At 40.3% G+C, this 15,632-nt stretch overlaps 2 protein-coding genes across 3 annotated transcripts in view; one reads left to right on the top strand and one right to left on the bottom strand.

The window, feature by feature from the left end:
* The window catches only part of LOC133654087 (uncharacterized), a 335,520-nt gene that overhangs the window by 158,353 nt on the left and 161,535 nt on the right, over positions 1-15,632 (top strand). The gene's annotated exons all lie outside the window — the stretch shown is intronic.
* Positions 1-15,632, bottom strand: part of nlgn4xa (neuroligin 4 X-linked a) — a 276,673-nt gene that overhangs the window by 134,945 nt on the left and 126,096 nt on the right. For both annotated transcript variants that reach the window (XM_062054090.1, XM_062054091.1), the window contains exon 3: positions 8,646-8,798. In XM_062054090.1, the coding sequence (XP_061910074.1) occupies positions 8,646-8,798 (153 nt within the window). The remainder of the gene's footprint in view (positions 1-8,645; positions 8,799-15,632) is intronic.

Below are 15,632 nucleotides of genomic sequence, written 5' to 3' on the forward strand. Positions count from 1 at the left end.
CCAACAGAACACAAAAAACAATTCGACATTCTACTCTAAATTTTACCATTATTAAAGCTCGTGCTACTGAGCTGCAGATAGGTGACGTAAATGTAAGAGTGGGTCGACGTGGCTCGATTGTTAGAGCGTCCATACCAGAAACTTGAGGGTTTCAGGTTTGATCCCCACTTCTGCCATCCTAGTGACAGCCGTTGTGTCGTTGGGCACTTCACCCACCTGCTCCCAGTGTCACCCACACTGGTTTAAAGGTAACTTAGATATTGGGTTTCACCATGTAAAACGATTTGAGACACTAGAGAAAAAAAATAATTCACTTCACTTCACTAAGAGCGGGGACAACTGACGTAACCAGGAAGTATCTCGTAGGCCAGACTGTCTCGATTCATATTGCTCCAGCTGCTTTTGGAGGACTCTTGCCAGGACCCCAGCATTCAAAAAAGCGGTTATTCATCCTCTACTCAAAAGACCTAACCTCGATCCTGACCTCATGGTGAACTACCGGCCGGTGTCCCACCTTCCGTTTATCTCGAAAATCCTCGAAAAAATTGTCGCACAGCAGCTAAATGAACACTTAGCGTCTAACAATCTCTGTGAACCTTTTCAATCCGGTTTCAGGGCAAATCACTCTACGGAGACAGCCCTCGCAAAAATGACTAATGATCTATTGCTAACGATGGATTCTGATGCTTCATCTATGTTGCTGCTTCTTGATCTTAGCGCCGCTTTCGATACTGTTGATCATAATATTTTATTAGAGCGTATCAAAACGCGTATTGGGATGTCAGACTTAGCCTTGTCTTGGTTTAACTCTTATCTTACTGACAGGATGCAGTGTGTCTCCTATAACAATGTGACCTCGGACTATGTTAAGGTAACGTGCGAAGTTCCCCAGGGTTCGGTTCTTGGCCCTGCACTCTTTAGTATTTACATGCTGCCGCTAGGTGACATCATACGCAAATACGGTGTTAGCTTTCACTGTTATGCTGATGACACCCAACTCTACATGCCCCTAAAGTTGACCAACACGCCGGATTGTAGTCAGCTGGAGCCGTGTCTTAATGAAATTAAACAATGGATGTCCGCTAACTTTTTGCAACTCAACGCTAAGAAAACGGAAATGCTGATTATCGGTCCTGCTCAACACCGACATCTATTTAATAATACCACCTTAACATTTGACAACCAAACAATTAAACAAGGCGACTCGGTAAAGAATCTGGGTACTATCTTCGACCCAACTCTCTCGTTTGAGTCGCACATTAAGAGTGTTACTAAAACGGCCTTCTTTCATCTCCGTAATATCGCTAAAATTCGTTCCATTTTGTCCACAAGCGATGCTGCGATCATTATCCATGCGTTCGTTACATCTCGTCTCGATTACTGTAACGTTTTATTTTCGGGCCTCCCTATGTCTAGCATTAAAAGATTACAGATGGTACAAAATGCGGCTGCTAGACTTTTGACAAAAACAAGAAAGTTTGATCATATTACGCCTATACTGGCTCACTTGCACTGGCTTCCTGTGCATCTAAGATGCGACTTTAAGGTTTTACTACTTACGTATAAAATACTACACGGTCAAGCTCCTGCCTATCTTGCCGATTGTATTGTACCATATGTCCTGGCAAGAAATCTGCGTTCAAAGAACTCCGGCTTATTAGTGATTCCCAGAGCCCAAAAAAGTCTGCGGGCTATAGAGCGTTTTCTATTCGGGCTCCAATACTATGGAATGCCCTCCCGGTAAAAGTTAGAGATGCTACCTCAGTGGAAGCATTTAAGTCTCATCTTAAAACTCATTTGTATACTCTAGCCTTTAAATAGACTCCCTTTTTAGACCAGTTGATCTGCCGTTTCTTTTCTACTCTGCTCCGGGGTGGACCGCTAGCCTGTTCATCGGATGGGGACATCTCTACGCTGCTGACCCGTCTCCGCTCGGGATGGTTCCTGCTGGCCCCACCATGGACTGGACTTTCGCTGATGTGTTGGACTTTCACAATATTATGTCAGACCCACTCGACATCCACTGCTTTCGGTCTCCCCTAGAGGGGGGATTACCCACATATGCGGTCCTCTACAAGGTTTCTCATAGTCATTCACATTGACGTCCCACTGGGGTGAGTTTTCCTTGCCCGTATGTGGGCTCTGTACCGAGTATGTCGTTGTGGCTTGTACAGCCCTTTGAGACACTTGTGATTTAGGGCTATATAAATAAACATTGATTGATTGATTGATTAACACCAGAAATGATGCTGCAGTGCTGTAGAATTTATACAAAGTTCAAATTAATGTTGTAAACGAACATACTGTAACAGGATTGTCCGTTCTACCAGGTTCTACCGCTTGTCCCAGGATAGGTGAATTTTAAAAAGTGATAAATATTTTTTAGTTTAGGGAATGATATAGAAAGTCATTAGTTTAATTACACCTGAATATCATGCTTTTTCCAACGGAAGAATAAAACAAATCTTGTCATTGAAGACAACATCAAGTGTTGTGTTTTCTCTGTTTTACCGTGGTAAAATTCTAGACGGTGAGTAATACCGTTTAAATGTTTTATTATTTAATTGTATTAATACATTTTAGGCAACACTGCTTACTTCCTGGAAACGAAGTTGCAGCATGCGCACCGGCGCCGTTTTGTAAGTGCCTCTGAGCACGTACAGACACAAGTGGCTTCTTTATTCTTAGATTGCTCCTCAGATCCACCATGAAAACTAAGTAAAACACATACACAAATATTAGCAAAAAGAAAATACATATATTCGACACATAAGCATGAAACAATGTGATAAAATTAAGATACATGTAACAGAAAAATAAACTACGTTGTTGGCTGTATGCTATATATGAAGGGACTAGTCAGCTAGAAGCACGACTGGAAAGTTAGTCTTTTCTTCCTTTTTGTGTATGTGTCAATTGCCACACAGTGTGATAGCAGCGCAACAATGTTTCTGGTATATGCCACTTCACAATAAAAGCTTCTTCAGACTCAAAATGATACCACAAATTTAGGTTACAAAATAACAACACATGCACATATAAATCTAACTATTACACTCCCACTGAATCACAAATCTCAATACGTGGGATTCTTCTCATATTAACATTGCAACTGTTGCAACAAACAACTTTAACATACTTCACTTGAGTCTGCTTCTATTAGAGTAACCACCTTTCTGTACAGGTCTGTCCAGAATGACTGTTTTAGTTACATGCTATTTATACCTGCATTGTCCTTTCCATCCTTACACTTTCCATCATTGTAACTGAGCTACTGTGTTGAACAAGTTCCCTTGTGGATCATTAAAGTTTGTCTAAGTCTAAGTCTAAGTCTAAGTCTAAGTTCCCTCGTATCAATTGAAGTAGTGCTCACAAGCAATCTTACCATTCTCACCCTACCATCTGACCTTGGAAAGACTTCAATAATCTTGGCCAGTATCAATTTACAGCGTGGAGTTAGATCATCTTGAAGAAGGACAATGTCATTGACCTTTGTATTCCTTCTGGTTTTCTGCCATTTTTGTCTTAGTTGCAAACTCAACAGGTACTCATTTTCCAGCGAGCCCAAAACTCATTAGCCAAATACAGGACTCTGCGCTATCTCTTCTGAAGATACAGATCCTCTCTGACAAATTGTCCGGGTGGAGGCAGAATTACAGTAGACTTCATTGTCAGGATATGATTAAGGGTCAATGGTTCTGGTCTCGTTGGATCATGCAGATGTTCTGCACTGAGTGGTCTGCTGTTGAAAATCGCCATAACCTCATAAAGAAATGTCCTTAGAGAACTGCTGTTAAGCCTCTGTGCTGACAGGTCGAGAATGGCAGCAAGCACGTTTGTTAATTGTTCTAATCTCTCGTTCCCAAACTGACTCGTTTACTCCAGTTCTTTCTGAGAAATCTGACTCAAGAACCGTTAGGATTTCTGAGGGAGAGATTTATTTTACTTTGGTTCGGTTCACATACTGCACTTCAGTTTTGATGTTCGAAGAAAGTTCCCCAACTGGCACAACTTTTCTGACAACTATGTGCGGTGACTATTTCCAATAACATCACCATAGTCAACAAAGGGGTCCCTTTCCCTTTGTTGACGCTCCATCCAAGATCAGTATATTTGTTTGTTTGTATTTGTTTATTTGAAGGACAATGTGCAGTTATATTAAGAAGATGGCTGCACCATATTTAGCACCATGCTAATTTCGTTCTGTAGTCCTTTTATGGCGCATTTAACATCCACAATTAAAATTACACAGGATTAAAAATACACAACAAAATTGAAATTACATAATGATAAGCGATTTAGAATACAAGTACAATACATAGAGGGTATATGAGTTACAAATCAGTGGGCGGTCAAGTTACAGTATTTTAGCAGCTTCATTTAAAGTGCAAAAGGTCAGACATTCTGTGTATGATCATCATACACATCATGTGTATGATGATGATGATGACAGCCTAAAGTGCACGACGGGTCAGTACCTGCTTATACCTATTCGTAGTGGGTGGAGCATGGCGATAATAACTGTTACACGCCATCAGCCATCAAACTGTTAACACTTCACTTCAGATGATCGGCTATATTTCTTAACTTACATAAAAGTTAAATGTTGATGTTTGATCATGACTACATGTTGATATCAACTCCATTAGTGCCATATGTGCAGAGCTTTTGAGACTCAGCTGCACAAGGTCAGACATTGATTGTATTTAGTGTGTATGATGATGATGACACCCTGAAGTGCTTGATGGGTCAGTACCTTTTCATACCTATTCGTAGTGGGCGGGGCCTGGCGATGAAAACTGTTCCACACCATTAGTCATCAAGCTGTTAATATTTTACTTCAGCTGATCGGATATCTTTCTTAACTTACATGAAGATTAAATGTCGATGTTTGATCATGGCTTGCATGTTGATATCAAAATCCAGCCTCAAAACACTTGTATTTAATTGTGCATATCAACTAATATTATTATACTGTAGCTTAACTATTTTATTTGAATTTTAGATATAATTGTTTTTATGAGGGTTTTATGATTTTAATGTGAATTGTGATTATTTGTATGATTATTATTGAATGTTTTCCCTTTTTGTAATTTTCTGTAAAGCACTTTGAATTGTCTTGTGCATGGATTGTGCTCTTTAAATAAACTTGCCTTGCCTTATTTGTAGAACACACTGTGTGAGTTACATACTTAATATAATTACCTTATTATGAAAGTAGATAAATAAAAGAAGCGCAGATTACATCTGCAACAACTTAAACTGATTTTCATCTGAAGTTTGATGGTTGGTTGGTGCTGGTGTCAGTTTATTTCGAACATGCGTACAATTACAATGTAATATATCACATATTTCCAGTTTTTTCATTACAGCATGTCCAAAAAGGGGTAGGAAGAAAACAGTCTTATTTAATCCTACCCTTTTTTTGTATCGTAGCAGTTTTAACACATTTGTTTGTTCTCAATTTGTTCTTAATTTGGGAAAAAACGGTGACAAAAATAAATGAGTAAATAAATATAATTATATACAATGGGTAAGTAATTATTAAATACATAAATAAACAATATTTAAAGTTCTCATAAATAAATAGTTACATAATTTATGGTTCGCATTATGAGATGAATAGGACAGTCACATTTTTTGATTGGGTTCAATATGTTTATCAATATTCTTCTTCTTTGTACTTTGTGAGCACGTTGTGTTTGAACAGTTTCTTAAATTAGATCATATAAAGTTAAAGTACCACTGACAGTCACACACACAATAGGTGCGGTGAAATTACTCTCTGCATATGACCCATCCCCTTGTTCCACCCCCTGGGAGGTGAGGGGAGCAGTGAGCAGCAGCATTCATTTTGAGAAGGACTTTCATTTTGGTGATTTCACCCCCAATCCAACTCTTGACGCTGCCAAGCAGGGAGGCAATGGGTCCCATTTTAAAAGTCTTTGGTATTTGAACTCACAACCTAACCACAAGGCCACTGAGCAGTACATTGTTTGTCTTCTTTGCTTTATCCAGTCCTTCTCAAATATTTTCTGTTACGTCCCCCACCCCAGAAAGAAAACCCTTTCTTATGACTACTCTTGAAGCTCATCGAGAGAATACTAAGAGTGTGCGAAAAAGTAATCAGAGCAAAGGGTGGTTATTGTGAAGGAACTAAAATATAAAACATGTCAGTTATTTCACCTTCACCTTTTTTTGTTAAGTACACAACTCCACATGTGTTCATTCATAGTTTTGATGCCTTCAGTGACAATCTACAATGTAAATAGTCATGAAAATAAAGAAAACACATTGAATGAGAAGGTGTGTCCAAACTACTGTATATAAATGTATATATATACATATATATATATAATAAAAGGGATGAAAATTCATATTTGCATTTACATTCCCTGCACATATACTGTAATCTATACATAACACAATTTTAAAAAGCCTTGAACCCTATATTTTAAACTGTCATCTACTGTGCATAAGTTTGAGCATTTTTTATGAAAGACAATTAACCTTTACATATTATTTCAAACTCATGTCACAGCTTTAGTCTGTTTTATATGAACACATTCAACGTCAATGCAAGTTGTCATCACTCACAGAAAATCTACTTCTACAACAACAAGAGAGACTCTGCTCCTATTTAATGCAGTGATCCCTTTTTGCACTGCACCTCGTTTCAAATCTGGTCTTCAAACGTGATATTGCTACTCTAAACCCTCGCTCAATGTTAAGCAGAGATCTGTACTTAGTTTTTATTGCAACAGCAGTAGAAAATGCTATCTCACAGAGATAGGATGTTGCAAAGGGTAGTAGAATGCCACATAGCCTTTCCTTATTTCCGACTAGTTATGCCCAATCCAAGAATATGCTTCATCGTATTTAGGTTGTTGTTTTTTACTGTGGTTATTTGCAATTGTTTTCTTTGCAGCTGAAGAATCCGTTTTTTCTTTCCTTTCCTGTCACAAACATCTCCATATTTCTGTCTCTGTTAGCTCTTTGCACATGTTATCATGTGCACTTACTACTTCTACAGGGTAGAACAGCGAGTAAAATTGACCACTGCTGTCACCTAGCTACAGGCTTGTGTATCGTTCTAATATGAAAACTAGACCGTAGATACAAATCATCAAAATCTCCCTTGCCACCTGACTGCGACCCCCCATGAGGTTCCGACCCACTATTTAAGAAACACTGCTTTAGGGCATGTCAACGTGCTAGCTGTTGACCACTGTTGGTGTCTAGCAGCAAAAACACAGTTACTCAACCGTGTGCCAATTAAGTAGCGATAGAGGCCCAGCACATTTTTGCTATTGGGCAGGTTTTCCAAATTTGCATCATCAACATCCCTTTCTTCCTCTGTGTTTTCTATCAATATTCTTATCTGCAAGCTCTCTCTCTCCCTTTTCCTCTCCACACTGCATACCTCTCACAGAACACCTTTGTTTCAAGCTAGGCAACTAAATATAGCGAGCGGTGCAGACAGGCTTAGCCTCATAACGAATGACATGTAAAGCATATAGTGAGCAGAGCAGCGCTAGCATGTGTGCAGTGGTGCGCAGCAACGCAACTGTGATAGAAAACTAAACCTCTCGCATCGGCAATGAAAGATAAATGTCGTGCAGTTAAAGTGCAAAAAAAAAGGCATAAACCGAAATAAAATGATTTTTACATTATTTTCTAAAACATATACAGTATACGATATAAAAATGTCACACAGCATGTAGAGTGCATGCCACTTTAAATACCATGCAAATATGCCACCTTTAGGTTTTGAGCAGTATAAAGATGAGCATTCTGATTGGATGTGCTTTAAGATCATTGTTTTTCTGTCTATCATTGATGTTGCCTTTACTGTATAGACGTGAATTAAAGTGAAAAAAGTATATGCTCACATGCTGCTGAATAGGCGACAACTCAAGTCGAGTTCAAATCAGTTGAGAAATAGCACCAACCGACTGAACAAGTGTGGTACATGGATGACGGATTGCAAGTAACTTCTTGTTTGTTTTTATTGACCCACAACATATTCTCAGACTAAAACTAGTACATTATGAGTGAGATATAAGCTATATTATTTGATATTGCAGTAATGTGCTGTTACCTATAACACAAAGCTAAGATTTTAATGATTTGTCCAGATGGTCAGCATATATTTACCTACATCTGAGTGGTTTTGGTATCTTCAAGTCTGCATTGTTCAATTATGGAATAAAAAAAGATAGGACACCCCTGCTCTAATGCATTCTAAACCTGACATGTGACCCTTGCTAACATATTTCATGTTGTGTTGTGCATGATGTGAACATGGGCTAACGTGGCAAAATGTCATTTTAAGAGACAATGAGCAACCGGTAACCCACACAGTAATAAAGCTGAGCAATGATACATCAGCTGCTGGGCATTACACACATTTCCAGTACAAGTTAGCAATTATTCCAGAATGCAATTAAAGAGGGTTTAACGAGGGGTCTGTACTGTTCATCTTCTTGCACATACCGTATAGAGCAAATGTCCTTCACCACAATGATCCGCTCATTGGTGCAACAGTGAGAGTGAATTAGTCATTAAATTGATCCTCCAATGTCACTTTAAGACTCAATCAGCCATAACTAAACTAATTAAAAGGTCCTCTTTGGGGCACTCACCCAGAACCCCGAGACGGTAGTTGATTGTGATGACGATGACGTTGCCGTAGCTCGACAGGATGCTGCCATCGATCATGTTGCCGGTTCCTTCCATGAAGGATCCGCCGTGAATGTAAACCATGACCGGCTTTAAGCCATTCTCGTCGTGGATATCTGCAAATAGGACACACAGTCATTGACATAAAAAGCTTAGAATTTTGACTTTGACGCTAGTAAGGCGTGTTATCAGATTTTTTGGATTCAATACAGTTACTTTTTTGGCCAATTTTACCTCAATGATAATTTCTGGCCATTTTAATTTAGTTTGCATATTTCATACTATATTAGTTCATTTAGATTACAGAGAGTGAACAAACGTTTTGGTGATTGCTGTGATGGTAGGATTAATTAAGCCCAGCTTTTCCCTGCTCCTTTTCGAGCATGTCAAATTGTGCAACTGCTAGAGGAGTCTGTGCTCTCAAATAACATTGTATGCACGTTTGAAATAAGCTAAACCAACCAACCATAATAAATACTGAGTGAGATATATCTGAGGGAAGTTTCCTCTATGTACTATTATTATTGTATCTATTCAATTTTAATATATTTTCTAAAGACATATTGCATTCTGTTTGCTTTACCTCATACCTCCCCCTGTCACTAATCCCCCCTGTCCTATTTTCTCGCTCTATCTACCCTTTGTCTCTCTACTGAAATAAATATAGATCAACTTACAACAAAGATTAATTTTATTTATATTGTATTTTAAGCTTTTAAAATGAAATCCTTATTTAAACTATTCTACAAATGTAGCTTGGCACTATCAGTGTGTGAATGTGGAGTGAATGAATGATGGGTTCTCAGTTGTCTGTGAAGCGCTTTGAGCATCTAGGAAAGCACTATATAAATCTAATCCATTATTACTATTAGCATAAAACATTTTTGACTGACTTGAACCATGTGATACAACAAATAACATTAAAGGCCAACTGAAACCCACTACTACCGACCACGCAGTCTGACAGTTTATATATCAATGATGAAATCTTAACATTGCAACACATGCCAATACGGCTGGGTTAACTTATAAAGTGCAATTTTAAATTTCCCGTGAAACTTCCGGTTGAAAACGTCTATGTATGATGACGTATGCACGTGACGTCAATCGTTGAAACGGAAGTATTCAGACACCATTGTATCCAATACAAAAAGCTCTGTTTTCATCGCAAAATTCCACAGTATTCTGGACATCTGTGCGGGTGAATCTTTTGCAATTTGTTTAATGAACAATGAAGACTGCAAAGAAGAAAGCTGTTGGTGGGATCGGTGTATTAGCGGCTGGCTGCAGCAACACAACCAGGAGGACTTTGACTTGGATAGCAGACGCGCTATCCGACGCTAGCCGACGCTAGCCCCCGACGGCATCGATGATCGGGTGAAGTCCTTCGTCGCTCCGTCGATCGCTGGAACGCAGGTGAGCACGGGTGTTGATGAGCAGATGAGTGCTGGCTGGTGTAGGTGGATAGCTAATGTTTTTAGCATAGCTCTGTGAGGTCCCGTAGCAAAGTTAGCTTCAATGGCGTTGTTAGCAACAGCATTGTTAAGCTTCGCCAGGCTGGAAAGCATTAACCGTGTAGTTACAGGTCCATGGTTTAATAGTATTGTTGATTTTCTGTCTATCCTACCAGTCAGGGGTTTATTTATTTTGTTTCTATCTGCAGTTAAGCCCGATGCTATCACGTTAGCTCTGTAGCTAAAGTGCTTCGCCGATGTATTGTCCTGGAGATAAAAGTCACTGTGAATGTCCATTTCGCGTTCTCGACTCTCATTTTCAAGAGGATATAGTATCCGAGGTGGTTTAAAATACAAATCCGTGATCCACAATAGAAAAAGGAGAAAGTGTGGAATCCAATGAGCCCTTGTACCTAAGTTATAGTCAGAGCGAAAAAAGATACGTCCTGCACTGCACTCTAGTCCGTCACTCTCACGTTCCTCATCCACAAATCTTTCATCCTCGCTCAAATTAATGGGGTAATCGTCGCTTTCTCGGTCCGAATCGCTCTCGCTGCTGGTGTAAACAATGGGGAAATGTGAGGAGCCTTTCAACCTGCGACGTCACGCTACTTCCGGTACAGGCAAGGCTTTTTTTATCAGCGACCAAAAGTTGCGAACTTTATCGTCAATGTTCTCTACTAAATCCTTTCAGCAAAAATATGGCAATATCGCGAAATGATCAAGTATGACACAGAATGGATCTGCTATCTCCGTTTAAATAAAAAAAAATCATTTCAGTAGGCCTCTACGGTCATGAGCTTTGGGTTATGACCAAAAGGACAAGATCAGGGGTACAGGCGGTTGAAATTTGTTTCTGCCGTCGGGTGGAAAGGCTCTCCCTTAGAGATTGGGTGAGAAGCTATTTCATTTGGGAGGAGCTCAGCGTAAAGCCGCAGCTCCTCCACATTGAGAGGAGCCAGCTGAGATGGTTCAGCCATCTGGTCAGAATGCCCCCCGAACACCTGGTGTTCAGGGCGCGTCTGATCGGTAGGAGGCCACAGGGAAGACCCAGGACACGTTGGGTGGACTATGTCTCCCAGCTAGACTGAGATCGCCATTGGATCCCCCAGCAGGATCTGGAAAATGTGGCTGGGGAGATGGAAGTCCGGGCTTCTCTACTTAGGCAGCTGTACCCGCGACCCGACTTCGGATAAGCGGAAGAAGATGGATGGATGGATGGAGTTGGATAGGACCGTAGATCAACCAGTAAATTGAGAGGTTTGCCTTCCAGCTCAGCTCCTTCTTCATCACTGCAGACGCCGCACTGCTTTGCCTGTCGATTTCACGATCCACTCTTCCCTCATTTGTGAAGAAGACTCTGAGGTACTTGACCTCCTCCACTTCGGGCAAGATCTCCTCCCTAATCCGGAGATGGCACTCCAAACTTTTTCCGGGCGAGAACCATAGACCCAGACTTGGTGGTGCTGATTCTCATCCCAGTTGCTTCACACTCGGCTGCGAACCCATCCAGTGAGAGCTGAAGATCCTGGGCAGATGAAGCCAGCAGGACCACATCATCTGCAAAAAGCCGACACCTAATCCTGCATTCACCAAACGAGATCACCTCAACGCCCTGACTGCGACAAGAAATTCTGTACATAAAAGTTATGAACAGAACCACTGACAAAGGGCAGCCCATGCGGAGTCCAACCCTCACTGAATATGGGTCCGACTTACTGCCAGCAATGCGGACCAAGCTCTTACACAATCAGACGGTCCAATACCACATACTTCCTGAGCACTCTCCACAGGACTTCCCGTGCGACACTGTCAAACGCCTTCTCCAAGTCCACAAAGCACATGTAGACTGGTTGGGCAAACTCCCATAATATTAATAATAATAAATTTAAAGCCTTTCAAGAAACCCAAGGACCCCTTACAATATACAGATACAAATAATTAAAAGATAATGATAAAATAAAAGGATACAATGAACATGTAACAAACAAATAGAGGACAGTATAGTAAGTAAGCAATTTTAAACAGATGAGTTTTGAGTCTTGATTTAAATGTATGAAGGCAGTCAATTTTGCAGATGTTGAGAGTTCCAGAGTTTGGGAGCAGAGTAACGGTGAGGCGGGTTGATGACACAGTAAGGTGGATGGAAGAGGAGGATCTGAGGGAGCGTGCTGGAGTAACGATGCGGAGGAGGTCAGACAAATAAAGAGGGGTGTAGTGGTGGATGTCCTTAAAGGTATCTAGAAGGATTTTGTAATTGATTTTTTTGCCTGACCAGGAGCCAGTGAAGCTTTTTAACTACCTTGGTAACCTCAGTCCGAAAAATAGGAGTCCACCACAAATCTGCTTCCTCATATTAAGATGTTTAGGTGGGATTGGTGAGGTCTTCAAAGTATTCCCTCCACTGATCCACAACATCCCAAGTCGAGGTCAGCGGCACACCATCCCCACCATACAAGGTGTTGACAGTGCGTTGCTTCCCCCTCCTGAGGTGGCAGATAACCATCTGCCACCTCAGGAGGGGTCCAGAATATTCAAATTTGAAGTCATCCGTAAGTCATTTTCCATTACTTCCCGGCTTCCATGTCTGAGTTTTTACCTCTGCGACCGCCAAAGCCTCACACCGCTTGGCCTGTCCGTACCTGTCCGCTGCCTTCGGAGTCCCACTAGCCAAAAGGACCCGATAGAACTCCTTCTGCAGCTTGACAGCATCCCGGGTTCAAGCTCCAACCACCTCGACAATAGTAGCACAGAACATGGTCCACTCGGACCCATTGCCCACCGCCTCCCTCGTGACATGCTCAAAGTGAGCGTTGAAGTCCCCCAGCAGAACAAGGGAATCACCTGGAGCAGCACTCTTTAGTACTCGTTTTAGTGAATCCAAAAAGGGCAGGTACTCTGAACTGCTGTTTGGTGCATAAGCAGAAACAACAGTCACGACTCGTCCCCTTACCCGGAAGCGGAGGGATGCTACCCTCTTGTCTACTGGGTTGAACTCCAACATAGAGGCTCTAAGCAGCGGGGCAACAAGTAATACCACCACCCCCCCCATTGCCTTTCACTGCTTGTAACTCCCCAATGGAAGAGAGTCCAGCCCCTCTTGAGAGGACTGGTTGCAGAGCCTTTGCTATATATATATATATATATATATATATATATATATATATATATATATATATATATATATATATATATATATATATATATATATATATATATATATATATATATTTATATATATATATATATACCGTATATTACCAAATAGACGCCTTTGTGCAAATAGACGCCCTTGTCCTAATAGTCGCCCGGGGTCTGAGCCCATTTTGTGAATTAACAGCCTCTTCCTAATAAACGCCTATGTCCAAATAGCCGCCCATGGGCTGTTATTTGCATAATTTAGATTAAAATCATATTGATTTAATTTTCATTAAACCCAATTTATAAGCTAAAAGGAAAAGCAAAGGTGCAATAATTCTGGTCATTACGGTAACAGCAGACGTCACGTGGGGATTCTGGGTAATCAACATATTGCAGTGGGTCACCGCATATAGCGTAACACACAACAAACCCACGAGGAAAAGTTTCAACATGGCAAGCAACAGTAGCAGTGAGTTGAATGAACAGGATACCGGTACACCACAACTGATGGACGGGAATACTTTAAGGGGGAAGAAGAGAAAGTTTGACTTGACTTAAAGTTCAAGCTAGCGATTGTGAAGTATGCGGAGCAGAATTCTGGTTTGGCAGCGGCCAGGCAGTTTAACGTTGACCAAAAACGTGTACGAGAATGGAAACAAAAAAAGGGAGAACTACTATCTCAGTCGGCAATCGATGGAAAACGCCCCCCCCCGGATGGAGGTAGGAAGAAAGTGAGCGACGAGCTTGATGCTAATTTGTGTCAGTGGATACATCACGTTCGTGGACTGAACCACCGTGTGTCCCGCAAAATGATCAGCATTAAGGCAAAGGAGTTGTATGCCACCGCGAGTGACACCGGGGTGGTGTTTGGTGCAACAAGTGGCTGGCTTAATCGTGTGTGTGTGTGTGTGTGTGTGTGTGTGTGTGTGTGTGTGTGTGTATGTGTGTGTCCGTGTTGCAAACAGTAGCCATAGCTGAATGTTGCTTTCTGGTATCCTACAAGGTGTGTGGGCTGACGGTGGCACCTGATGGGAGTGAGGACCAGCTCATTTACTGCTTCAAGAAGGGACAGCCATGTCAGGCAGGCAGAGAGATGCTGTTGAGGGCTAGACAGCAGGCTGCTGCTGTGGTTCAGGAAGAGGAGGAGAGTGATGAGGAACAGCAGTTCCTCAATGAACTTGTGATTGAAAAGGAGGATGATGATGAGGGGGGTGAGGGAGAGGAGGAGGAGAAGGAGGAGGATGAGTGGGGTTGAGTTGCATTTGGGGTTGCGTTTGCTGCAGTATTATTGTTTTGATGGTTTTATAGAGTACTTGGTACCATAATTGTATTTTTCTTGTATGCTGCTTTATTTAAAACTTGGAGTACTGTAGCCTTTATTTTATTTAAGTGACAGTATTATTGTTCTGTTTTGATGGTGTGTTTTTTAATACTTGAGTACTTGGTACCATAATTTTATTTTTCCCAGTAGGCTGCTTTATTTAAAAAGTGTATTTATTTTTAGTATTGGTATTCTATTTGACAATTGTTGCAGTACTGCCATGTTGAGGCCTTGTTGATCTCTTGTCTTTTGATAGTCTTGTTTTTTTGTTTGTATGTTTACAATAGCTTTTACATTTAAAATTGTTTGTACGAAAAAAAAATACTGGACAGTAACCATTGTAACCAAATAATGGCCTGGTGCAGGCTGGTGCAAAAATAAATAAAAGCCTTGTGCAAATAACCGCCCATGTCCTAATAGCCGCCCGGGGTCTGACCCCATTTTGTAAAATAAACGCCCGGGCTACTATTTGGTAATATACGATATATATATATATATATATATATATATATATATATATATATATATATATATTATATATATATATATATATATATATATATATATATATATATATATATATATATATATATATATATATATATATATATACATATATATATATATATATCATGATTAAGTAAAATAAAAAGTTAATTATGAAATTATAAATATTAAATTATGAATATTTATAATTATAGATTATAAAAAGATCTGGCTATGGTTTCAAACAGCACAATAAATACACAAACAAAGAATCAGCCAAAAAATGGGAACATTGTTTTGACCCTTTTTTTAAGTTTGTAGTTGAACTATCATTTCAACATGACAACCCAGCTTGAAATTAAGACGGCAAACTCGCCATCTGTCTCCTCTCCGTTTTGACCCATTTGTTCCTGTTGTGTAATTTGCAGTTAAAGCAGTTGTGATTAAACCTGCTGATTAGTCAATATGTAGGGGGTGATTATAAACTCTGCACTAAAACAAAGTAAAAGGAGAACCTTGAAACAGATAATCACTTAACATATCGAGCA

The sequence above is a fragment of the Entelurus aequoreus genome, linkage group LG07 (assembly GCF_033978785.1).
Source record: "Entelurus aequoreus isolate RoL-2023_Sb linkage group LG07, RoL_Eaeq_v1.1, whole genome shotgun sequence".
Taxonomy (NCBI): domain Eukaryota; kingdom Metazoa; phylum Chordata; class Actinopteri; order Syngnathiformes; family Syngnathidae; genus Entelurus; species Entelurus aequoreus.